At 43.7% G+C, this 27211-nt stretch overlaps 1 protein-coding gene across 1 annotated transcript; it reads right to left on the minus strand.

Moving 5' to 3' along the window:
* On the minus strand, nt 1-26715 carry LOC306958778 (alpha-2-macroglobulin-like protein 1; the record flags this gene model as incomplete). The annotated part of the gene is made up of 35 exons (XM_079550367.1): nt 1-41; nt 190-292; nt 557-625; nt 1372-1462; nt 1738-1862; nt 1960-2175; nt 2314-2528; nt 2876-3038; nt 3431-3505; nt 3909-4065; nt 4777-4858; nt 4989-5165; nt 6164-6247; nt 6852-6906; nt 7390-7511; nt 8056-8182; nt 8311-8536; nt 9767-9881; nt 12820-12904; nt 13894-14046; nt 14290-14439; nt 14547-14692; nt 14996-15059; nt 15685-15915; nt 16148-16315; nt 16784-16893; nt 17266-17380; nt 18395-18506; nt 20711-20795; nt 21266-21425; nt 21888-21908; nt 23870-23922; nt 24677-24839; nt 25530-25713; nt 26657-26715. 35 exons carry the CDS (start codon nt 26713-26715, stop codon nt 1-3), a joined length of 4302 nt encoding a protein of 1433 aa, XP_079406493.1.
* Nucleotides 26716-27211: the final 496 nt, after the last annotated feature.

The raw sequence follows: 27211 nt of genomic DNA on the forward strand, positions 1-27211 counted from the left end.
TCAGCTACAGACAGCACTGTACATAGCCAAGGCTTGCTCCTCTGCAAAAGGAAATGAGGAAGACAATTACAACAAAAAACAAATGTACATGCGCACAAGAAATAGTGCTCAACGACTTTGCTTGGACACAGCTAGAGAACTAGGAATTCAGCTTCCAAACACAGAGTAGGAAGGAAATCGGCAACCCACCTGGCTGGTAGTAATCATAGATTTTGATGATGGTTGGTTTCAGATTCTTCATCTTAATTATTTGTTCCAGTTGCAGAATTAAAGTCTGAGACTCATCACTAAGCTAGTGGAAGGAGGAAGGAAGAAGTCAGTGAATCTTCATCTTCCTAAGCTTGAATTCTTTTCTGTACGAAAACTCACTCATCCATTCAAGATTCAGGATTTTGGAAATGGAGTGTGCGAGGAAAACCAAACAAAATAGGCAAGCTTCCTCTCACCACAGTTTTATCAGTGTTCTCTACCACGGCCTTGGGCTTCTCATATAGTTCCTTGTCCTCTGGCCTCTTGCTCTCAATATGCCAAAACTAATGCTGTCATTTTCATTTACCTTGTCCAGATAAATGTAGATGACATCAGCTTTCACTTCTACTTTCTTAATGATGGTTTTGCGCTCCAGCTGGGACAGGAAACAACAAAGAAATTTGTGAGCATTTCCCTTATGGAGTGCTGATCTGAGGAACTGTTGTCCACGTTATGTATGCGTGGGCATAACATGGAACTGGACTCTGAGTGGGACTATGTCTTTTGCACACACAAGGGTTTTTTGGCTCTATCTTCAGTGGTCCCTCCTGGGGAATCTCCTGCAAGCTTCATCTCAGGGTGAACTACGCTGTTCCCACTCAGAGGAACTTCTCATTCTGGGGACAAAAGGCAGTGCATTGTATATAGGACTGATCATTAAACATGCACCAGTAAAGGCTGTTGTTATCTTATCTCACTAATAACTAGAATGCTCTTAAGGACCTGTCTGGGGTTTGTGTGAATAATTCAGCATTCAATTTCATAGATGAATTGGGAAAAAAATGTACCTTACTGGCTAGAACTAAAGCCTCTCTAAGAAATCTTTCTTCAAAACTTCTCACAAATGAATGCTGGCATTTAGTAATCCAACAGCATATTCTTTTGGTCCAGAATAGTGTCAGTGGAAGAAAGTGAACCACCTCTTGTAGAAGAAAGTGAACCTCTTGTAATAGACCCTTGCAGGACATGTATTGAAATGAATGTCTTTGGTTCAGTGTCAGTAGCAAAGGGTGCCCTACTAATGTAGTTACCTCATAGCCTGAAATAAATAGTTCCTAATAGCAGCAAACATGTGGGACATGTTTACCAGAGGCACTCTTCTTTTTATTCCATACCCCTTACCAACATCCTGGATCCTGGAGCTAGGACAAATCCAGACAACAAGGAGACTTCCATGATCACCATGTTGGATGTGCCTCTGCTGCCAGTGTAGCTGAAGAACATCAAACAGTCAGAGGGTCTGATTTAGGGAGAGCAGATTCCTCCCAACTCCCTCTCTACCACCACATCTTGCATGTAGGATCCTGAGCCAGGAAGCCTATCTGGGACTGAGACAAAGGCATCTATTTCTCTTCCCATCCCATCCACCTGCCAGCTTCACCCTCTCCCCTGCCTGTGTCCAGTCCCTCCATTGCAGCTCTGAGGCTTTTCCAGCTGCAGACTGCAAGCATGTGTCTTACTGGAGGAAGAAATAGTAATTAGGGTTACCTGGCAAGAATGTGGACGGTGAGAACATGAATATTGGCCTGGCTACAGTTGGCCAGCTCTGTGTTGACATGCAGACTGAAGGTTATGGAGGTTTGTGGAGTTGGCTCATAGTACCTCAGCACTGTCTGCGAGGTGGGGTAAAAGACAGACCAGGAATGATCTCATGAAATGAGAAGAGACAGAATTCCCCACCTCTCTCCCACATTCACCTCACCTCCTTACCTGGGCAAACACACAGCTTCTGCCTTGGACCTGCACCAAGAACTGCCCTGGGATCTCTGTCAGTTCTGCATGCTGCACGAGGAGACGTTTCTGGCGAGTGACTTGGAATGTCTTTCCAAAATCCCTCTGTGACTTCACCTTCACAAGTGCTTGGCCTGATGTGCTGAACATCCTTGCTGCATATTTTGCTAAGGCTTGCAGAGCAACAACTGTGTCCTAGGGAGGGAGAAACAGTCACCTCCCTGAAAGTATTATCTCTAGTGAGGCCAGATCAGAACAGGAAGACCTTAAGAAGGCTTGCCCTGTCAACTTCAAGTGGAAAAGTAGATGAATCCACATGGAGCTACTTGTTACCTGAGTGGAGGCAAAGCCTCCATAGGCATTCTGCTGCTGGGTCAGCCACACCACAATACCAGCTGCAGTTTTCATATCCCTTGCATTTAGTTGTGGCTTGGAGAGGTATGCCAGGAGTACATAGGCTGTCAATTCTATGTCCACTGACTGGGTACTATGCCAGAAGTTGGTGGAAGCTGGGGAGCTTGTTTTGGGACTCCAGTGTATTTGCCCTCCTACAGAAGGAAAAGGAGAGGCTGTCTGAAATGAAAGAAACAGAGGGTTCTAGAAACAGGAAATAAAACTCTAACCCCATCTCCTCCCACAAGAGGATTTTTAAGTTCTCCAGGCAGAGGAAAAAATTCTGATAAGTTACCCTTTATAGCTTCCTAAATAATATGTTGCATTTAATGTGATTCAGTTACAACACAAAAGCAAGTGTAGCAGGTGTGTTTTTTTTCCCTCATTAGGCCTCTTCCATAGTTAGCATATTTGGTTATAAACTCCAGGCAGGCAAAATGCACAAACACACTGCTCCAGATCCTAGCAACTGAACAAGAGGTATTGCCCCAACAGTCAGCACCTGACTTGATGGCCTGTTCCTCCAACTTGTACAGCAGCTCCTGGGTTATCTCATAGTCTCCAGCCAGGGCAAAAGCATAGGCCAGCACAGCTTCTGTGTACGTGTTGGTGATGTTGTGAACTGCATGCTGTAGGCAGTGGAAGATAGTCTGCATCAACTTGCCCTGCATTCATAGAAGAGACATATGCCAAACTCTGAGGTACAAAGAAAGTGTCAGACTCTTTCTGGTGGTTGTTCCAGGGAGCCAGACTTTATCTTTAAAGTGTGGCTCCAGCAAAACCCACTAAACTACCACTCTCTCTCTTGGGGAAAAAAAAAGTAGTTCAATCCCATTGTGCACTGGAAACCATAGCCACCAAACATTATTGCTTTATGCTAATGTTACAGTGCTGTCTCTTAGAGGGAGTTAACAATTTCACCAAACACTGGGACCCTCTTAGCAGCACCCGATCTGTTTATGGTCTGCAGGAGCCCAGGGTTTTGAGTTTTTTCTCCACTGCAGGGAGCAGGCACGGGAGAGAAAAGGGCAACAGCAAGTAGCAGGGCTCTGCTCACCTTCAGCGGCTGACCCAGCTCCAGCAGTGCCGCAGCAACATATGCTCCCAAAGAGATTTCATCATCCAAGCTGCCCTATGGAGGGAATCCATCACCAGATATCACACATAGGGGACAAACCGTGAGGAATCATCAATTGGCAGAGATACTCTGCAGGTGAGAGATTTCATCTAGGCGGAGACACACCACTACACCTGGAGCTTCTCATTAAGCATGGATTCCACAGCTCTCACATGTGTCATCCCAGACTGTGCCAAGACCTGAAGCACCTTTCACTCTCTAAGTAGTGTTTGAAGGGCTCAGAAAGTGACTTCCAAGAAGAAGCATTTCTTATGCTTTCCCTGCCTCAAACCCTGTTCTCTTTCAGACTGGTTGCATAACTTGTGGAAGTGACTTTCCAGGATCCCACAACCCTTTGCCACCACAATATTTGTTCCACCATTCCCCAGCTGTGCTTCCTGACTTGGCTCTCATTTACCTTCAGAGAGGAATGAAAGAGATTTCCTTTGGTGGCAAAGCAGCCACTGGGGAGCTGGTTTTGCTCCAGCCAGCGCAGGGCATCCTGGATATTCTTGTCATCTATATAGATATATTTCTTGGCTTGGCCAAAACTCTTGGCTACAAAAGCTGTCAGCCTAGGAAGAGGATGAGTTGTGAGAGAAATAGAAACACAAAAACACAAAAAGAAAAACTAATGCTTCCCGAGGCATTTGACTTTTCCTGAGGCCTTCTGATACACTGTGGGTGCTTAAAAAATGTCTCTTTCACAGGAAAAGCAAGCTAAAAGTGAAAAGTAACTCCTCTCTCTCACCCTTGGTTCACGCAGTCATGCATGTACTACTGCATTACTCATTCATTTCACAAATGAAAAATCTCTGGCCTTCTACTTTTACCTCTTGCACCTCATCTCCCTTGAGTACGTAGAGACAATACTGAATCTCCATTCCTTTCACTTCTCCCAGCCCAGCCATCACAATGACAGTGGAATTCTTTGAAACTCTCATAAGCAACTCCCTCACTGGGAAACCAATTTCTCATTGCCTTTCCCTGATGTTTCTCCAGTCAGAATGTACCCCTCTTGGCTGCTTGGGCATCACAGGAAGAACCTGATGCTGTGTTTGGGTCCACAGAGAAAAAAAGGGATCTCCTGCCCCCTGAGATGATACCTTTGTGTTCCACTTTCCCAGCAGCTCTGCTGCCCTGCCTGACTCCTTTTTAAAGTGTCTCAAATCCCTCAATCTGTCTCCAAAACAGAGAACACACATCCTACCAGCCATTCACAGGCACATTAACTGCCCTGGCCCAGACAGTACAAATTAAGAACAAGAATTATTCCCAGTGCTTACCAAGTGTTCCCTTCCCCATCCTGCTGCCCAAAGACACTGTAGGACCCATCTCTATGCCTATAAAGAAGCTGTGTCTGGTAGCCTGGGGAGATGGGAACAAGGATTAATAAAGCATAGTAATTCAGAAAGGCCAGCACTGACAGAATGACTGGGAGGGAGAAAGCTGTTAGTACATTGGACATGGGGGACATTGGTGAATCTATTGTACTTGCCTTTGTGCAAGAATCCGGTTGCTCTCTCTTTGATCACAGGGGTCAGCTGCCTTGTCTTCTCCAGGTACTGCAGCACATAGACAATGGGAGTAAACAGAACCATATTCTGCTCCCCACATCCAAGGGGCATCTGCACCAGGCGGTCCAGGTTCTGTAGTGGCAGTCCCATGAGGTCACCTGTGCAACAGTATAAGAAAGAAGGCAAACTTAAGCAAAATTTGAGATAATCCTCAACTAGGAATTTGATAATAGTGTGTTATCTCAGCAAAGAAGGAAAATACTAGAAAAGGGAAAGAAAAAATTGAGTGCAGAATGAAGCAAGATGACTATTCTGCGTCTGCTCTTTCTTGGGACACAGGACAACTCCTCTATGGAGTTCTCACTGAACTTTTTCAGTGTGAAGTGCTCCAACCATAGCAGGTGCTGTTGTAAAATGCCATGAGCAGGGCTAAAATTACTCAGGCAATGCCATACAGACATACAGGTATAGAAGCTCTTAGACAAAGTTTTAGATGACTCGGGTTTTTAGGTAGCCTATTCTACCTGGCCATATTTTGAACATCAAAATATCACTAAGCCAGTAGCGGTGCTAGTCAGATGGCATGAAAGTGTCTGTGTGTCCCTCAAACAGTGAGAAAATTCTTATGTTTTATTCCCTTATTTGAGGAATTATGCCAGGCCTAGCTTAATACCAGTTCTGTCATTGGTGAAGGAGTCAAGTCAAAGAAGCATAATGAATGGTAGGTATGTCTGGTCCCAGTAGCCTCTCCCAGTAACTCTTTTGCAGCTTAGCAATGCTGAGAAAGATTTCTCCTCTCTAGTAGCTTTTACTATTGTGGTGAAACTTAATGGAGAATAAGATAGTTTTGAATTTTAAAGATAGTATCTACAAAAACTAGCCAGACTCTCAAAGCCACAAAAAATTAGTTTTCCAGGCTCTGCTCCAAAGTCCTCGCCAGAAAAAATGAAGATTATTCTTCTCTGCAAATTAGTTTTCCCATGAAAATCGAAGAGCTAATAAACATACACAAAACCTGGTGTTGTCTGATCTTACAAAGCAGTGAAACTTAGTGTCTTCTCTTTTGAGCAGCATCATTTCAAATGGATACTCTGACATTGTTACCATGTTAGACCTTGCTCTTCTGTAATAGCAGTCAGTGAGCTACTTGACTTACTTGAGATGGAAACTGATGCACTGGCAGATCCCTTTACTACATTATCAGGGAGGTGAATCAGCATAGGTTCTTCAGCCATGTTTCCTGATAACAACAGGGAAAAGGTTCAGTATGAAAAATCAAATCTAAAGTCCCTAATCTGACAAGCAACACTGGAACAGATAAATGGAACATTGCCTATATCCTGTTTATGCAGAGTGCTCTCTATAGGCTGTCCCAGTCATCACTCCATTGCTTGGAAACTTCTGATTAGAAATAACTTGAGAGGTGCTGGACAGGATGAGAGATCACTGAGCTTCACAACTCAATTTGCCATCCTTCACAAGTTCCACACAGGTCACAGCTGATCATTACTAGCTGGGGACATCCTAGACGGACTTGCAGTGCTGCAGGGTGATATGGCAGGAGCTCCTCATTTACTGATTATCATGCTTCAGGAACATCCAGGAGTTGCAGTGGGAAAGGAGGCAACACAGCACAAATTTGCCACCTAAACTCAGGGGCAAATTCAACAGGGAAGCAAGTGTAGAAGTAATATTTCCTGTCCTTTTCTGTCCTAATAAGAAATGAAATTTCCTATATGAAAAATCATGTGAAAATATTCTTTCATCAGCTCTCCCACAGATCAGTCCTATTCTCAAGTCAATTTCTTTTCAGTCTGCAGGACCCATTCAACCTATCTACATACCTCCTCTTGGGCACAAAAGGGAGCTGTAAGACTTCTCCACTAGCACACCTTCTGGCTGCCGGGGCAAAAATAAAGGCATGAGATGTAAGGAACAAGATAATGCACAAAATTCCCAAGCAGCAGAAAAATTGGAGAGCAGTTTTAGGTCTGAATTGAGGGGTCTGTCCACAAGCTGTTAAGGACTCCATCCTCCTCACCTTTGGCAGGGCTGCACTGAAAGTGTCTGATTAAGAAATCAAAAGTAAGCCCACAAGACAGGACTCTCTTTTCAGTGCGCGTATGCAAAAATTAATGAACAGCAGATGACTGAGCAGAAAGGGAAGGGAAGAAACACAGTTTGGCATACAAATGCAGCTCAAGAAAGAGTAATGCAAGGAGGGAATAGGCTTGACTGGGTCCTGGGGAAAACAAAACAAACTAAGACCAGACTGGGGGAAAAAAAAAAAAAAGAAAAAAGAAAAAAAAAAGGAGAGAAAACTGCTTAGCACAGCTCAGCAAAGATAGTCTGGAAGAGAAACGAACCCACTCTCATACTGACCCGAACCAGCAAGTGTTTGATCAGAGCGTGCCTCCGTCTCATGGTAGCTGGCAAGGGCTTCCTTCCCCCACAGCGTGGTGTTGTGTCCAGTACTTCAGTCCTGATTGTGATATTCAGAGTCCCTAGCAAATAAATTGAGCAGAGCTTGTTTCTTATGTCTGTAGGCAAACTTTAACTAAAAGTGGTCTCAGGTCCAGAAGGAAGCCTGTCCACATAGACTTAGTGGCTTAACAGGCAAAGAAGAGCCAGTCAGTGCTGACAGCTTGTTCAGACAGCTTAAGTATGAAGGTAATGCCTCACCAACAGTGACTATAATCCACTACATGTGACTGTAGTGTAAGAAAGTTCAACTCTTTGGTCTCCAGTGATGCCTTCCCATTTCATATGAAGTATAGCACCACACTGGGTTCCCCCACTCCAGTCGGTGAAGCCTCTTTCTCCCCAGCTGCTCCTACATCTCTCTCCCCAGGAATCCTCTGTGTCACCCATTCAGTTCCTGCCCTCTTCTAAGAGCCTGTCTAAGACAGGAAAAAGAAAGCAAGTACAGTGGCTTGCATTTTTGTACTACTAAAGGTAAACTGAAGGTTCTGCCAGCTTTTCTGGATCTCCCACTCCCTTTCACTTCAGTTTTAAGGTTCCCCACTACTCCCATTTTTCCTTCCACACCCAGCTGGATTGCTGTCACATTCCACGTGAAGGTCTTGGACTCTTCCACACACAGGCACTCTCTGTTCCTGCAGGTCTGGCAGTCCTCCACCTGGAAGTCCAGCAATTTATCTAGGGCCACATGTATCTGAAAGAGTGATGATACAGGAGAATGACTGAGCAGCTCTGGAAAGATGAGGTGGTACATGTTCCATAAAAATGGAGGGCTTGATAGACCTGTCCCATACAGTATTTCCTGTGGCACAGGCACATTACCTGTAGGCATTGCTGTAGGTAGTTGAAGACAGTAGCCTTAAGCATGAAAGTCTCTCCTCGGATCACAGAATATGGCAGTGTCACATCCACAAAGACAGGCTGGACTGTTCTGAGACTCGTGGTTGGGGCAAGGCCAAATGTCCTCCCAGACAAGCAGAACATCTTGACTTTCCACTTCGTGACAGCATCAGGTGTCATGATTGGAATGCTCCTGCTGCCATTGGAACTGAGAAGAGGAGAGCACTTGCATAAATAAATTTGTCCCATCTTGAGTTAGGGGATGAAGGGTAAACATTGGCCAGCTGTAAAGGAAGACAAGACAAAAGAATGTAGCAAGCAGAATGTGCGGTAAATAAGGGTTAACAATTGCATAGGAATGTGAGTAAAGAGAGGACAAGATAAGGGTTAACTATTGCATAGAAATGCAGGTAAGCAGGATGTGAGGCCAGATAAGAAAAGAACATCTTGAAACTCTATTATAAACTTAAAGAGAACATCACACAAGAAACAGGTCTGATCGGATTATTTCGGTTGAAGACAATGAGCCTTCATCCCATGACCACCAGAAGAAGACCCCCACTGCCCACGGCACCCGTGCAAGAGGGAGGGACCGTATGCTGGTGGGTTCTCGGAAATGTAATGAATACGTACATGAATTCCAGGAAAAACACTGATTATGTATTAGTTCAGCCTATATCTGTACCAAGCTTTTGTCCTACTGGGTGCGAGTTCAGAGGAGCTATCCCCCTTGCACCCAGTTTGGTGCCAAATGCTGAAGAAAACATACCTGCTTTATAACCTAACTCTGGGTTATAGAGTTTGATTCCGTAAATCAATCTCACTGCAATGGGAAGAGCTCAAAGGTCTCAGATGAGGGATGCAGTACAGATACTCAGTCTCAGATCAACCTCTGCTCTGTCATAAGTTACTTCCCCTCCAATGGCTCAGAGCAATGTAGCTCTCTGAATCTATTCCCTAAAGTCGTATTTCCTTCTTAAATGCTGTTAGCAATGATGTTATACTCTTTTCTCAAGCAACACACTGACCCAGCATTCCAGCTCTGTACACTCAAGTCAACAGAATGGTGTTTTGGAAAGCAGCAGCACCACATTCCCCTGACTGCTGATTAGTCCTAATGCAAGCACTGAGGCAACAAAGACTACATATTTAACTGATGCACCCACCAAATTGCGAAGTCTAAGTGGAGTGTTCACTAATGTGTGAGAGGATACTCAGTATTTTGATCATGAGAAGCACTGGTCTTTTCTAAGAATGTATGGAGCTCTGCTCCTCAAAGACCACTAGTCCTTCATTTGGATGCACTGTAAGTTTAGGGAAGAGCCATAAAATTCATACACAGACCTCTCTTCACACCTGTGAGTGTTGTTTTGAATGGATACAAGTTAATAACAAGGGTTCATTCTTCCATCTGATTGTGAAGTCTGGCATCACTTACCCAACGAAGAAGAGATCCCAGATCCAAGTTTCGGGCAAAGAGTTCTGAAATCTTCCTTGGGTTGTAAACTGGGGTTGTTCCTTAGTAATTCTTTGATCTTCCATAGAAGGTACCCCTGAAAGAAAGACTGAAGTTTTCCACTACAGCAGGAATCCAGAGATGAGACCTATTAATGACAGACAGTCAAGCACTGGGGCAAGAGGCAAAGTAAGTGAAAAGAGTCAGACAGAAACTGACACAAGAGAGTGAGATGACTTGGTAGGAAAGGGAAAATAGGAAGAGGGGGAAAAATGGCAACGGAAGTATCAGTGGCAGTATCATATCCAATGAGGCATGAGTATTGCTCATTGAAACCGCTGGCAGGTCTAGAAGTTTACAGAGATTTGGCTAGACAAAACCCTTGCTGACATGATCAAAAGTTGCTGCTAAAAAATTAATGAATCTCTAGAGGGCCCTTTCAACCAACATTACCATAGAATCAAAAAGTCATAGAATAGCTAAGGTTGGAGGGGAACTTAAAGATCATCTAGTTCCAATCTCCCTGCCATGGACAAGTTGCCAGCCACTAGATCAGGCTACCCAGGATCCCACGCAACCTGGCCTTGAATGCCTCCAGAGATGGGGCATCCACAACCTCTCTGGGAAACCTGTTCCAGTGCCTCATCACCCTCTGAGTATAAAAATGCTTCCTAAAATCTAACCTAAATCTTCCCTCTTTTAGTTTAAAGCCATTCTCCCTTGTCCTACCACTATCAGACCATGTAAAAATAGGTTCCTCTCCTGCTTATAAGCTACTTTCAAGTACTGGAAGTCCACAATTATGTCTTCCTGGAGCCTTCTCTTCTCCAGGACAAACAAGCCGAACTCTCAACCTTCCTTCATAAGTGATGTATTCCATTTCTCTGATCATCTTCATGGCTCTCTTCTGAATTTCCAACAGCTCTGCATCCTTTGAAAACTGGAGTCCTTGGGCTTGGATGTGGTACTCCAGTTAAAGCCCCATGAGGGCAAAGTAGAGGGGAAAAATCACCTCCCTCTCCTTACTGGTTACTCCTCTTTTGATGCACCCCAGGATATAGTTGGCCTTCAGGGCCACAGGTGCAGGCTGCTGGCTCATGTCCAGCTTTTTGTTGACCAGGATACCGAAGTCCTTCTCCACAGAACTACTCTCAAGTTCTCCCAATCTGTACTTTTATCTGGGATTCAAGTCAAGTGCAACACCTTGCACTCGGTTTTGTTAAACCTCATTAAATTCTCATGTGCCCTCTTCTTGAGCTTGTCCAAGTCCCCTGGATAACATCCCTTCCTTCTTTTGTGTCAGCTACATCACTCATCCTAGTGTCATCTGCAAACTTGCTGAGGGTGCACTCAATCCCACTGTCCATCATAAAGACACTGAAGAGCACTGGACATGAGTCAAACTTCTATGGAACATCACTTATCACTGGCTGCAACCTGGACATAGAGCCATTGACTGTAACCCTCTGACTGTGAACATCCAACCAATTATTTTTACACCTAATAGTCTAGCTTTCAAATACTTATATCTCCAATTGAGAGATAAGGATGTGGTATGGGACCTGACCAAAGTCTGCAAACAAGTCCAGGTAGATGACATCAGTTGCAACCTTTCTTTGTCCACTGCTGCCATCACTCCACCATAGAAGGCCACTGGATTGTTCTTGCCTAGTCTGATCTGCCCTTGGTGATTCCATCCTATCAGTCTTGGATCACTTTCTCAACTCACACATGCCTTAACGTGTCTTCCAGGAGGATCTGCTCCATGATATTCTCAGGCACAGAGGTGAGGATCACTGGCCTGCAGTTCCCCGAGTCTTCTTTTTTTCCCCTTTCTTCAATATGGGAGCAATGTTCCCTTCTTCCAGCCACTGGGGACTTCACCTGACAGTCATGAATTCTAAAATATGATGGACAGTGGCTTGACAACCACATCAGTCGGTTCCTTTAGAACTCTGGGATGCATGTCATCTGGCCCCATAGATTTATACACATTCAGCCTTATGAGGTAGTCTCAGATTTGCTCCAGTCTTATAGTGGGAGGAATTTTGCTCTCTTCACTCCTGCCTGGAAGTTCAGGCAGAGGAAGTTCACACAAGAGGCATAGGAAGCCTGCCATGCAATGAAGACTGAGGCAAAGAACTCATTAAGAACTTCAGTCCTCTGCATATTTGAGGAGGCCAGCTTTCCCTTTTTGTTTATCAGAGAGGGTACACTCTCCTTTGTCTGTCTCTTCTTCCCAGTGTAGAATCTCCTCTTATCATTTTTCACATCCCTTACCATGTCTGTCTGTGCGTTGGCTTTCCTGATCATATCCCTGCATATCTGGACATCATCCCTATATTCTTCCCAGGCCACCCCTCCTTGCTTCCACTGCTTATACTTTTCCTTTTTTTGCCCTGAACAAGACCAGCAGGTCCTTGTTCAATAATGCTGGTTTCCTGTCTCATCTGCTTTATTTCTTACTCTGGGGGACAGAGAGCTCTTGTGCTCTTAGAAAGGTGAGTGTGTTTAATTCTGTGCACAACACTATTCCTGTTTGTTTGTTTGCAGAAAACTCACAGCCCTTTGCAAACAACTGTAGTTTAAATATCAGCAGGCAGATGAGTTAGTTTGGGAATATTATTTTGTGCAAATTGAGAGACAGAAGGAGGAAACAACAGCCCTCATAGCCATGGCTGGGGTCAAGTCAGGCCACAGCACAGCCTAGTATAATCACTAGGAAACACTTCCAGATCTTGGTCTGTGCTCAGGCTTGTCTGTATCAGAAAATGGAGCACCATCCTTTAACGTCAGAGAACCATCCTTTAACGTCAGAGACACTAGATAGTGACATATTTCAAAGGGTTTTTTTGCTTGTTTGTTTGTTTTTATAGTGACTTAGGCATTCCTACTGAGGGTTGATAGGCCTGGCAGTGAGGCTGTGACAGCATCATTCATACTCCTCACCACTGGTAAACTCCAGTGATCAGACGGCTTGTGTACCTATGTGACCTCAGACCCCAGCACAAGGGTAGGCAGAAAGTACAGCTCACCCATGGTTGGCTTCCTCTCCGCCTGCTGAGTGCACTGAGTTGGCTTCTTGATTGCAAGGTTTGAGAAGACTTTCAGACCCATGTCCTGTCGGAAAAAGAAGGAGGGCAAGGGAAATAGAAAAGCAGGTGTGAGTGGGGAAGAGCAGCACTGCTCCTCAAAATGAATCTGAAAATCATCACAGCTAGGAAAGCCAGTTGCCCAGGCAGCTAGAAGTAGCACTTGCCCAAACAGACACCATGCTGAGGAAGTAAGGTTCAGCTGCCCCAGTCCCTTCTTTTACTAAACAAGTACCTCCTCTGTTCTGTGGGACAGACAGTTACCTTGCTCCTCTTAACACATTTCCATTGCCAGTGCCATTTCCCTTCCCCTCATGTGCACCAGAGGGAATAACTGGAATTAAATCTGCCACCTGAAACACAGACTGTGATGAAAAGCTTCCTCCCTCATTCTTCCTCTAAAGCTGTGACAATGTGCATATCCACAAACACAGGAATAACTCCTGTGCTGTAAAAGAGCCTGCTAGGATGTGGCTAAATAAAAGAGAACAGGATCTGATCCCCATGTCCAAGGCCAAATGGCACTGCTAGTCTTGTATTCACACAGCTTAAGTTTAGTCATTTCTATTTGTAATCTCTAATTTCTATTTGTAATCTCTAGAGGACACCTACCTTGAAGAAAGCAGAAGATTTACCTCGGAAGAGTCCAAAACACTATTAGAGAGAAGGCTAATGACTTGGTCATGTAAACAATCTGTTGGTTGGGACCATTCCTTGTCTGTCTCTTCTCTATTAATGCAAACAAACATTACACATGCCCATGACCTCATTCCTAAATCCATAAATCTGGTTTCTGCCAGATCAGGACCTTATCAACTTTCTTTTTGCATCAGTAAGGGGGAATAAAGATGCTCAAACTAATAATGGTATCTCACATCTCTTGAGAAAGCACAGCTATGTCAGGACAGAATGCAACAGTTGCTTGGAGAAGGCAAGGTTTTATCAGATTTCTTGGGAAGAATAATATATCAGATGTACATAGTTTTGGTAGCCTTGGGAAAATATACAGTTGATTACCCAGAAGAGGTTGAAAATATCAGGCTGAAAGGGATGCTGTGGTTTTCCTTGGCGCCAAGATGACATGAACTGGGGCTGAAAACAGTGATCTGAATGCTCTTCAACTTGGGCAGGGTATCCATGTCTGTAGATAGCAGGGAACAAGCCATATACCTAGAGAAACTCGCAGGCAGGGAAGAATCAGGCAATGAGCAGATAGCTCCAGATGCTTCACTCCATCCTCCTCCCCAGCACACATCCTGCCATCTGTCAAGGCAGATCCTGCTTCCTACTCTAACTTCTCTACACAAAGACCCCCTCATCCATTAGCCTCCAGTTCCCTTTGCCACAGTCCCTGCCTATCTCTCTTAGCTCACACATCACTCCTGCTTTTATTTTTTGGCTAGTTGCACTCACCTTTTGGCTTGTCAGCTCATTCTCCGGTCTCATGAGGAGCACGTTTTCATCCACTGCCTGTACTGCACACATGGAGCCAGGGGCTGCCTCAAGTTGGAGCTGCACTATTGACCCTGTGTGGCTTTCTTTAGTCGGGAAATCTACCTTGACCTTGAGCAACACACCACAAAAAGAAGCATGAAAAAGAGAGAAAGAAGGATGAGGAGGCTGACGGATACGTGGCACAGCTCTCCCTCAGCTTTAGGTGTGAGTCTCACCTGGTTTTGAAAGCACAAGGCAACATCAAAACGGATGCTATCAGCTGTCACTCCTCCATTAGGGAAGATAGTATACACCACTAAGCAAGGTGAAGGGGTGAAGTCAGCAGTGAAGGTCAGCAGGATAGAGAAAGAGCCTTTCAGCACTGAGGAAATAAAACCAAAGTGTTGCTCTGTTTGCCCTCTCCCTCCACTTTCTAACCCCATGAACTCCATCTCTTCACAGTTTTTCCCAGTCTCTCCTCCCTTCATTAATTCTTTTTCTGCTGTTTCTCCTCTCCCAGATGGTACAATTACTTCCTCCATCTCCCTCTGTCCTATTTTCTGACAGCCCAGGAGCTGTAGTTTCAGGCAGTTCAAGAGAAACTCCAGCACCTTTCACCATCTGACCTAGAAACCCAACAGGCCAAACTGTTTCCTGTAGGTCAGCCAGGCCACTGCAGACTTACTGTTCAGCTTTCCAACCTGAACACTTCTCCAACCTCTGTTGACAATGCCAGCCTTTCCAGTGACCTGAAGGGTGAAAACACTGAATAAGGAGATTGCTGTTTGAAACCAGAGCAAACTTAAGCTCAATCTGTGTGCATTTTGCACTGTTAAACAACCACAGGAATGAACTGTTGGTCCAACTCATCTTCATATTTCAGGCTTGGCAGATTTACAGGTACCACAATGGGAGAGAAAAAGAAGCTTTTATAGATGAGATTCTGGTGTGATCTGTCCAGGTAGTGGATTCACTGAATAAAAGAGAGTGAGAGCTAAAGTATTTCCCCTCTAGCAGGCATGTTTCCAAACTAGAAGCCATTTCCACTGAGCAGCTGCTTGATAACCAATGTGAAAAGTGATCCTTCCATTCAGTTTCCAAAGAGAGAAGAGTATGAGAACAGATTCTGCTTAAATCATTTCCACCTCCCATTGCAAAATGGGCTGAAGATAAGGGTACAGTGAATTGCAAAGGTCTCCTCCCATCCATGCAGGAGGGATGTCTGAGCTCTGCATGTGTGTAGAGTTCCCCCATGAACAAGCCCATATTGTCATCACTTTAGGGATGATCTAAATTACACACATAATACTTCACTATGGTCTGGTCTCATAGGCGCTATCTTCCCCCATCTAGTTTCTTGTCTACCTTACTCACGTAATATGCAAAATCAACGCGGTTGGTGTCTTCTCCCACATCAGCCCTACTGAGTGTGAAGGTCACCTGGACACTCTGCTTCAGCCCACAGGGCAGTTTCCCTGTGAGTGGGTGTATTTTCAGGAAGCTCTTGGTTGTGACATGGAAGGGCTGCAGGTGATGGTAGGCATTTATATAATCGATACTAGTTTTCCAAGGTTTTTGAGTGACATTCTCCAGTGTGAATCTTCCCTGGGATGGAAACAGAGATGTACAGAAATCAGTACACAGGACACATACTTCAAAGCTCTGTTAAGATGCCCTTCATTCAGTTTGGAAAAGTCTTATCATTGTTTTCTTATAGCTCTGTACTGGCAGAGCTGTGTGGGGAGCACAGGATTGAACTGGCAGGGGACTGCAGGGCAGGAGTGGAAGCACTAAGCACAAGGTTTATCATTTTCCTGTATGCAGAGGTGGAATTTACCTCCAAGGAGACTGAGGAGGTGTTCCAGGCAGTTGTGTCCAGGTTGAATGATGCTCTTCCACTGCTGTCTGTGATGTAAGTTTTAATAAGCTGATGCCTCATGAACTTTATAATGAGATTAACTTTTCTGTTTTTCATACTATTTCCGTAGTGGTCCTGAAGCTTAATCTGGTGAGAATAGGGAAGACAGAAAAGCCAAGTTCAGATGTGTGTTTCAGTGTCATACCCCAAACTTTCCTTTCCACACATGCCTTCCTGTTTTGGTGGCATTGGCTTCAATCTGACTCCAAGATAGGAAATCTGTAAAACCCCCTTATCTTTGAAGATAAGTTGAGGGTGATTTAAAATTATCTTCTCCAAAAAGAGCATGTGACTAGAGCATGAGGAATTCAGGCCCTAGCCAACAGCTGAGAAATACTTGCAAAAATCATTCACTAATCCTAGCAGAAGCCACAGATGTAATCACATGAGAGAATCTGAAATGCAGAAACTGGAGCTATACTGCACCATCAAGTAACATGACACACTATAAGATAAGCTACTCTAAGGAACAGAAAATGGTCTGGGTCAGGAAAATTTGCTGACACTAAATTCAATTGTAAATAACGGGAAGGGAAGAAGCAAGGGAAAAGTCACCTTCCCCTTGAAGGGTACTCCAGGGATATAGTAAGCATTTGGTGTCTCAAACACAACATTTGCAGCTGTCCTGGAAATGACAATTTGGCTGGACGTGTTGATTTGGACTCCTGTTGGAAGGTAGAGAAGCAAGATCAGTATCGGAAATGACCACCTAGTTTAATCTTACTTTGTTACTCCCAGGACTGCCGATCGGAATGCCTCAGGCTTCCTTCCTAAATTAGCACATTTCAAGGTGTGCAGGCTGTTCCTGCGGCAGTTTTGTGTGGGTGTTCCAAAGCTGTGAAGGATCACATGCTCAGCCACACCTCACCTGCTCACCACACCTCAAGCATGTGCACCTTTTGAGTCTTCTAGTGGCCCCAACACATCACAGTACAGGAAGAGGAATGCCTCCTCTGATGCTTAATCTCCAGGAAAGGACCCTCTCATCCTTGTACAATCTCTGCTTCAGACGATTGTAAGCTTCTGGGTACAGGTACCTGTGCCTTCCTCCAGGAGAGAAGCTTCTGCATAAATTTTGCTGTCTTCCACACTGGGAGACAGATTAAATACTGTTGTGCTTACTGAAGATGTGAAGCAACCCTTTCTTGCTGTCTGCAATGGGAAAAGGTAGATATAATTGGAGGCTGGGAAGAAGGGATGGAATTAAAAGTACACAACATTAGACATTCTGCCATAATTGTTGATCGCAATAAGTAAGAATGTGGACTCATATACACTGATCCCATTTTTAATTTAGTATCTTAATGTTATATGCATGAATATGTGTAATTCATATTGTAGAAATATAAACAGATCACTTATCACAGCTACATTAAAGTTACAATGTTGGTAACTTTCCAGCTTTAGTAGGAAACTCAAGGCTGCACTAACTGGATCACAAAGTAAGTATACAAGCATTTTAAGAGACCTGACTGAGAGAACTGAAGAAATAAAATGAATCTGCAGAATAAAAGTAATTGTTCTCAAACCTGGAAGGTTACAACTACCATAATATATCATAATGACAAATCATAAAGCATAAAAAGTACTAATCATTTATGCAAAAGGGAAGGATCCAACTATAACATATTTTTTTAGGGATGCAAAAAAATGAAAGAATATTAAAAAATAAATTAAAAAAAAAGGTAAAAAGAAGTGTCTGTGTGAACTGGCTATTGAAATAACCTTGTCTACACCTGTGCATAGGCATTTTTGTGCAGCTCCAGGGAGGGCGCACCATAATGTTCTATTCTTGTATCTGAAAAAGTTCTATTAATTGATGTTTCTTACACTGTGTCTATTCCTGGCTAGTTATACTTCTTTACAAAAAAGAACAAATTTTCTTTTTCTTTTCTTCAAGTTTTGTCTTGTGAAATTTCTCTTTTCTGTTCCCTATGCCTATAACAAAAATAACAAAGAATTTCTAGCAATAAAAGCCTGTCTGTTGGCCTGGGTAACAATAATTGCATTAATTGAATAAAAATGATTACTTATTAGCCTACAGATACATTATAGAGGTTGGCAAACCTCCCTTAAGTAGCAGTTCATTCTGTTCTCACAGCCCTTGACACATGGTCCTATGTGGTAGTCCTCCAGTACCCATATATCTTCCAGGATCGTACTCACCAGACCGCTGTATTCTCTACAGATATCTTTGCTGACATCTTGAGGACACCCCTTTGCTTTCTGGCACAAAGTCACCCACACAGTTCCTTTCACCGCTTTCCCATAACTGTACCTGCAGGGAGAACACCACATGAGCTGCCATGCAGAGAACTGCTGTATGGTTTGCTGAGCATATTATTCCACCCACGTGGACATCCTGACGTAGGTCTTAATGTAGTTTGCAAGCAAACAAGAACAAGTGAAAATACAGCAGTATGTATAGCTGGGAAGTATAACATGGTCAGAAACAGAGCCTAGGCAGGAGAGCGACTACACTTTCCAATGCTCTCCCACTTCTGGGTGCTTAGTGTCCTGGAATTGCAGGCAGAATCAAAGAGCTGATCTAAGCTGATGTGTCCACACAGCACCCAGTAGATACAGATCAGATATACAAGAAGCAGAAGCTTATTTCCCCATAAACATCAACAAGATGGTGTGAGAGTGTATGGGAACTGTTGAGTCACGGCCTGAAACACTGATTGAGCACCTGGGAAAAGGACTGAGTCAGCTCTGAGAGCACAGGTGAAGGCAATTCAACTGTGTGAGTGGAAGGGGTGGAGCCTGGCTGCACCTCTTTTAGACCTTGTTTAAGCAGTGGCCCCCTCTGGGGAAAGATCTCTTTATGGAAATTTCTCTTTGGTGAAGCTTTCTCCTGCAAATGTAGACTCTTCTGGTATGGATGAGTTATCTTCTTTTCCTTTGTAGCACTTTTCTGTTGTGCTGGTTCTCCTGTCATCATACCTTTGTTGTAATACCTTTCCCATTGTATTGATCTGTCTATTGCTGCAGATAGTAGTAGAATTTCACAGAATGTTCCTTCCTGGTGTTGGCCTTATAAAGGCAGTTTGAGTGTCTCTACCCCTTCCTCTCCCCACCCTAGTGCACGCATCCTATCCAGCACATCCACCAGAAGCATTTTTCACTGTCACGCTGAGTACTACATCGCTGTAAATCAAGAGGTGGTGGGATAGTTGGTAAAACAAATGTAAAACTCATGCTCAGTGGCTTGAAAATCTATTGTTTGTTCAGCAAACTGACTTTCTACGTGTCTGTTAACAGGTCTGTTTAGTTGCAGATGTGGAAGACTTTCTGCAGCAGTATCTGCCAGAGCCTTCCATGTACCAGTAAGCTTTCCTTGCAATCTCTTTCCTTCTTTTCCAGGGCTTTGGTTGAAAGCCAGCTCTGATATGCTGAAGCTTTGTGATCTTATAGTAAAAGCTGTTAGAAGCTTCACTGGCACCCGTCTATCTGGGACCTGTATTTAAGCTCCAGACTGTGAGCTACACTGTAGGCATGCCTATACCAGGCCATACACCTCACTGTTCCTTAGCCTGACTCATTGACCTGACTTGCAAGATTGACCTCAGACTTTTCTCCTCACTATGGGCTTATTTCATAATCTCAACTCTTGTTTTCATTATCAGACCTGCTGTCATTTTTGTTGCTCAGTCACCGCAGAACCTAGACCTCATCAGTGTGGACTTTTCTGCTGCTTGTCCTGTTTCCCTTCCTTTCCTTGTCCATATTCTCATCTTTTTACAGTAGTGTTTCCTGACTGTACCAGTGACAGGAGAACGTTCAAAAACCACCCTGAGGATGCAGAGCACTGTACTGTTTTCCACTAGTGCTTCATATGCTCTTATGATAAATGTCCCAATCAATAAGAAATTATGCCAGTCCATTAACAAAAAGACAACCCAGCCCCTAATATGGCTCAGATCACCACTTTTGTCTGTCCAAGAAGTGTTTTCTAGAACATTCTTTCTTCCTTCATGCTTATATCTTCTGAGGTGGAAGCCCTCTGCTTTACATTCCCATATGTTCAGTTTTTGCTAATGATTGCAGAATGAGAAAAATCTACGCATTGCTCCGAAGGAGGAAATATTTCATGCTGCTAAACTTAATACTATATTCTAAAGAAACATCAGCTCCTGATCCTGTAGCTCAACAGATCGGTTCCATATCAAATATGCATGTTTCCCCACATCATATCTTTCATGGTCAGACACATGCAGCTTTCAGTACAGGCTATCTCTTGACTATAACAAGTCTGACTATAGCTGGATGGTCTCTCCCAGGTGTGGGTCATGAACATATTTCCCAAATAAGAACTCTACAGTTTGACTCTTGCACTAATCATGATTTCTTAAAAAAAAAAAAAAAAAAAAAAAAAAAAAAAAAAAAAGTTTGTGTTTGGCTCTTCCTCAGCCACTTCTCTTTCTTGGATTCAAGAGAGGGAACAGTCATGATTTCCTTTCTCCAGAATTGCCTCCTCACCTGCCACACACACTCAGAAGGAAAGTTTTATCTGAAGCATAAATCCGAGCTGGTCCTTTGAAGAAAACATCAAACTTTTTCAACACTGGAACAAAAAAACAGAGTTACTTCATCAAAGGCAGCAGTCTACCTAGACGTGAGATCATTAAGGGGAAGAGTGTATTATCATAAGACTGCAGTCCCATGGAGGAACATGTTTAGGAGAGGAAAGCAAGGATTAACTAAAAACAGGGAATCTAAAGGAAGAATCCCCTTTTTTTTTTTTTTTTTTTTTTCTCCTCATAATATATTAAGAGTCACAGAGGTTCACAGAGGTTTTAGGTGTACTTTCACTCTGTGCTATCCTACTTGTTACTATATATCCTCTTCAGGAATCTGCAGTACAACATCCTTTGTTGGCATTTCTGATATTGTCCACTGGTGAATTATTCTATAGATTTCTGTTGAATCTTAGATAGTAAATCTTAGTTTACAGTGTTTGTCCGTAATAGTGTTATACAGACAGAAATAAGCATTTTTTCCATACAGTTCCTTGTTCTCTGTACTGCATCTTACCGTGTTTTTCCACCTGAAAAGTACCGGACACTTTTGGGTTCGCTACATTGATTGTGTAAGTCCCCACAAAGACTTCAGAAGCTAACGGGAAAGAAAGATCTGCCATGCCCTGTTTTGGTCTCACATCCAGCCATTGGCCAATGCGATTTTGATGTGGGTCCTGCAATTGGAGGAAATGAAATGAGGTAGTCACTAATGTCTTTCTGTACCCAAAGCCCGCTGGATTCAAAGTTTGAAAGATTTAAGAGTCTTTCACAGGCTATGCTAGTTTTCTACAAAAGGTACAGAAGCAACCCAAACACCAGAACTCCAACAGCGATGAGCCCAACGCACCAAGGGTTACCTGCTCTGTACTGCCTTTGAAAAAGAAAGTATAAAAGGTCTTGACAACTAGACTTTATAGTCTTATGTAAAGATAAGCATTAAGAGTTAGCTAAAGTCTATCCAGAGTTCTGAATGCAGAAAGGAATGTAGGCTGAATGATTTAGCTCCTCAATTCTTGCTACAAGGTAAGTGGACAGGATACATATGTGCTCTGTCTTACATATTAAAATAATGGCCTAGATACCCATCTTGAAGTACCCTCCTTCTTCGTAACATTTGGGGAGTCTGACATACCCACCTGGACTTCCACCTTGGAGTACTGCAAAGCAAACAGACATCAGTATCAGAAGCCGGTGTGATGTAAAAACCTGCGTTTAGACCTATTCACTTAGCCTATGTACTACTTCAACACTGCCATTCCCAAACACTGCATACAAGCAGCTTGATCCTACAAGGTTTTGAAATAAGGATAAAATGTAACAGGAAACGCTGTGCTATTGAGTTTTCCTTTCTTATTCCTGAATTTTTAAGATGCACTTTGATAGATGTATTCAAGTTTAATTCTGTGACCCTGGAAGCTGTAATTTACTATAAAGAAAGGAGAAAAGTAAAGAGACTTACCAATACGATTACTCTAAGTTCATGAGTATTAAAAGGCATCCATTTTGTAATACAGTTTCTCACAAATAGAAAACTGTATTGTCTATAAAAGAATAAACTCCACGTTTCCCTCTAAAGCCCCTGGCCTAGCAGTTAAGGCTTGGAGATATGTTCTGCTGCTAACTCTAGCTGGCAGTAGTAGGCAGGCACAAAGAAAGGCATTCTATGTCTATTAACATTAACTCTGTTCTTATACCACAGCTATCAGCCAAGAAGCAGACAGAAGGGAGAATGGAACATAAGTGGACTGGAAAAAGAAACCTGTCTGTGAAGAGAAGGCCATGTTTGATTCAGGTTATTCATCATTCTAAGCTTTCATGCAAGTTATGATAGGCAGCTTTGTTTTCTCAGGAAGAAAAAAAAATGCAGGTTAACTATTTACATAGTAGTTGAATATAATGTCAGTGCTAAAATAAGACATGAGTCAACAGCACCTGTGTTATCACCAATCCATCTAATTTACAAATGAGATATTATGGCTTTAATGCTGCTGTGCGCTCAAGCCTCATAATAATCTTGGTTAAACATGACCTCTTCTCGCATTTTCATCACATTATTATTAATAGTTACAGTGGTCATTTTCTCATATTCATAGGCAACAAGCATTTATGACCAAGCATCTTCATGAACCAATGCAGACATAGAAGTAAAGGTATTGTTTATTATCTAAAATAGATGCCTTCTATTTCTGAGGCAGAAAGTGAGTGCATGATCCTAGGCTCTCATCAGTAATGAACAAAGAAACAAAAAAAGGAAAAATGAAGTCAGCACCAAAGAAGACATAAGAATCTCTCTTTTTATTTCAGACCAGAGATTTGATTTAACTCTGCTCATTTATGTCCCTCAGTATTTATCTGTCATGGCATGAATTCTTGTTGGCTCTCCTTAAATTGCTTCAGGACAGACTAACATGAAATATTTATAGCTTCTGGCAGAAGGTATAATTGCTTACTGTAGGAAGCTGCTAGTCTTGCAGTTTCCTGGCTAGCACCTATTCAAGTCTTTGGCAACTTCTCACTCCCTTGATTTAGGGAGAATGTGCTGCTGCCAGAAGCAAGTCAGTAAAATTTGGTTATACACTCTTCTCTCTTTTCTCTTTTTAATAATCAGTTCATATACATCCTTCCCCATATCAGTATTTCTTAAAATTTTGCAAATGGACCCTGTCTTGCTATAAATCCTCCTGCTGCCTGTAGGTATAACACGCTCCACAAAGCTGCAGGAGAGGAAGTCTGGCTCTGGCTGAGCCTAGGCATAACATTGTCTGTTAATTATGCTTACAACCAGCAGCCTGCATTTCCTCCCCAAAAATCCGATGCTTTTCTGTCATGGGACAAATGCATGAATTTTCTCTGCTGCGCTTCACTAACTCAACTAGCAGAGCATGCTGGTATGCTTCTCAAATATCAGCAGCCATGCTAGAGCTCACACCAGACAGTAGCTGAGACTACCAACTCAGCCATGAGACTGTACTTTGCAATGCTTTTTAACAGGTCCTTGTCTGCTTTGTTGGGTACTGCAGACACGCAGACCAACCAGCAATCACACTGTGGGTTTGGCAGAGGCAACAGACTTGGCAGAGGAAGTCTATAGGCTTCCAGGCATGCACTTAGGCTTTACCTTGTTGTTAACAGGAACAAAGTCTTCAGTCAGTGTCACTATCCGAAATTTCACTGAGGGGAAAAAGGGAAAAGAGCATGTTGCAGACACATGGGACATACGGGCAGACACTTACATTGCACACGTATCTCTCCAAAATCACAGCTTGCTGGCACCCCCAGGCCTGCCAACAATCTCCTCTTAGCACTTGCTCATCCAGGCTGTCTCTCCCCTTCATATACTGTCCTGCTCCTGCTGCGCTTTCTGGCACTCTCTCTCACCCTCTGGCTCCACTCAACCACAGTGCAAATAAGTGCTTGGAGTCACAGCCTGATGAGGAGATGTAGAAGTCTTGCTTTGTCTCCAGCCTGGAAACATGGACAGGGTAATGCCAGGACAAAGAAGAGTATGTGCAAGGTGCATTTCCAGCAGCTGGTCTCTAACAACAACTCTAACAAGTTAGAGTCTTTTGCAAAAGCTGTACCCTGAGCTCCTCATCTAATTCTTTGTGTGCATGATGTGCAGATGTGTGCAGATCAGTCCTGCCAGGCCCTCACTGGAACCCCATGATTTGGGAAAAGCAATATTTATGACTGTTCACTCACCCAAACCAGCTCTGTTCTTTTTGGGAAGCCCCTTCCCTAAAACACAGTGCACTAGTGCATCGCCCCAGCAGGCAGTAGCAGCCTCAACAGCAGGCATCTTGCTCCTTTGTCCCCACAAAGTTTACATTGCACAAAGCATTGAACATGCACCTCAGGGAAAAAGAGGAACGAAGTCCAGACAGATCAATGGAACCTGTCAGGGTGCATCATGCAGAGTGCTCACCTGTCTGTCCTGGATTATAGACAGGTTTTTCCATCTGGATGAAGGTGCCAGTGCCAGCCTTGCGGATCAGGACTTGCTTTTCTTCCCTTGCACTGAAGTACTGTTCATTGGAGATGCGCAGCTGGACGGTGCCCACCTCCTCACTACCTGCAGGCTTGGGGACCTAGGAAAGGGAAGTGACCAAGTTAGGAGGGAACAGTCAAGGAGAACAAGATGGCATCATAGTAGGTGCTCTTCTTCCATCCCCTGAACTTTGATGCCATCCTCCTCTCCACCCTACTCTGGAGGCAAGCACAGCATGTTCCATTAGTTCACACAAAGAAAATAAGGCTCATGAGTTTGGCAGTGCAAAAAGCCTTGTGCTGAGCCTGTGTAGACATGCTTCTACGCTCTTCCTAGTCCTCAAGCATATTTTATAGTGCTTCAAGAGGTGTGGTGGGACACTATCTGAGACAAAATGTCTGGTTCTTACTGTATCACAGCTCACAGATGTCACCCTGTGACAGTGCTTCTTTCTCAGTGGGGAGAATGAGACACACAGCTGTCACTTGATTGTTTCTATGCTCCTCTGTCTGATTTGGACCTTTGGTGAATATTCAGGCAGCCCTCCTCTTGATGAACTGATGAACCAAGAAGGATTGTGAGTTATCCAACAAGAAAAATATCATGCAGTGGCAAGAAGGAAAAACACTAAGCTTCCACTTACACTCCACCTAATTTTTCTTTAACTCCTTCCCATGCCCTCTCTCTTCCCATCGTCCTCTTTCTTCATTTCTCTGGCAAAAATAGTCATGAGCCATAACAGAACTCTGGGAGGTGTCAGCTACAAGCCCCTGCTAAGAACAGTCCTTACCTGAAATCTGGAGCACTCAAAGATCCAATTGTTCCGTACAACCTTGCTGTAGAGGCTGAGGTTGCCAGATCCATGTACAAGTGTTAAGACCACATGAATACTCTTCTCCACACCACGGAGGTCCAAGCACACTCTCTGGGAAGAGGGGAAGGACAGTTCAGCTGGAAGGATGATCAGGTACATCCTGCAATGGGAAAATAAGATATCTAGCTAGTCTCACTCTGTCTCAATATTAATAAACCATGACCTGAGGAAGCAGCAGGGTTTACCTCTTTTCTTGGAGCAGCTGTTCTGCTGGAGGGAGAGGGAGAAATGATTAGAAGTGAGAATACAAAACACTCATAGAAGTGATGGAACAGCTACAGTACATTTCGGGTAAATACATGAGGAATTTCTTAGATGACTTCGTGTTACAGAGGTGTGTATGGAATTTTGGAGTATGCTACAGTAACACAAGGAAACAAATACAGTTGAGTCTATCTCTACCTCTGCAAAGGGAACTCTTTTTAGGGGTTCTCAGTACACATGGAAAAGGGAACAGTGCTATGGGACTGAGAGATGGAACAAACTGCAAAGTTCAGATTGTGATCCAAAACCAAACCTGCTGTGTTTATTCAGAAGGCTGCAGCTGTCTAATTCTGATCTCAAAGCACTGTATGACTCTGGGTCTGTTTTGACCTTACATCAGAAGTGCAAGATCCTCTACAGCTATACTCCAGACCCTCAATAGGAAAGGATCCACCTTCCTTGCTTCAAGAAGGTTCCTCAGTTACTTTGGCAGCAGTCTGGTTCCTGCATAATTATCCCAAGCCCTGCAATTCTAGATCTTTGTGTTACTTTTTATGCTTTCCCTTCCTTTCCCTTCGGTTTTCTTCAGACAGAAGTTATTGCTCTTCTTGTTCCCACTAACACTCCTTACACTTTCAGTTCTTGCAGCAATATCCAAAAGAAAGGCTGTCACTTTCAGGAGCATTCTGTTCATAACAGGGCTTATGGCACGCTGCATACCACCCTGTAACTGTCTCTCCTAGGAGTTGCCTCATAGTGTCCCATGCTCTTTCCCTGCTATCCTGGCCCCTCCCTCAGTATCTGAACTATCAATCTCTAGATCTTGAAATGGCACTTACGGTTGTGCCACTATCCCCAAGGTGTAGCCCAGGCAGCTGAGGAGGAAGGGAATCCACATTTTCTTGGGAGACTTCCAGGGAGGTAGATCTGTGTGGAGGGCAGGTCAGGAGAGAAGATGATGTGCAGCTTCTCTCCTTCCAAGGACTCCACCTGCTGCTGTTGCCGTTTCTCCCGGGAAGCAGACAGAAGCCCCAAAGTTTCATTCCTTGCGCCTCATTCCTGTGTTTATAGTGTTCCAGGCGCAGGGTTGTACCATTCTGAGTGTTCCCCAGCCAATCCAAGTCTTTCTGGCATCCAAACTCTCTGCTTTCCTACTCCCCCGTGGATGCACTAGCATCACTCAGGGCAGTTTGCTTTTAATTTTGCGAAGCAATAGTCTGTTTCCTGTTCACTGCTCTGACCCTGCTCCTTGTTCCTGCTGCAGCCTCTATTCCATTGTTTTGCCATGAGACAGATTGTTGCTCGACTCCTTGGCAATGTGCCCTCAGTTGGAGCTCAAGGTGTACTCCTTTGGTCATGCTGTCCCCAAGCTTTTTAAGTTTGCATATCCTCAG

Source organism: Tetrao urogallus (genome assembly GCF_951394365.1).
Source record: "Tetrao urogallus genome assembly, chromosome: 1".
NCBI classification, from domain to species: domain Eukaryota; kingdom Metazoa; phylum Chordata; class Aves; order Galliformes; family Phasianidae; genus Tetrao; species Tetrao urogallus.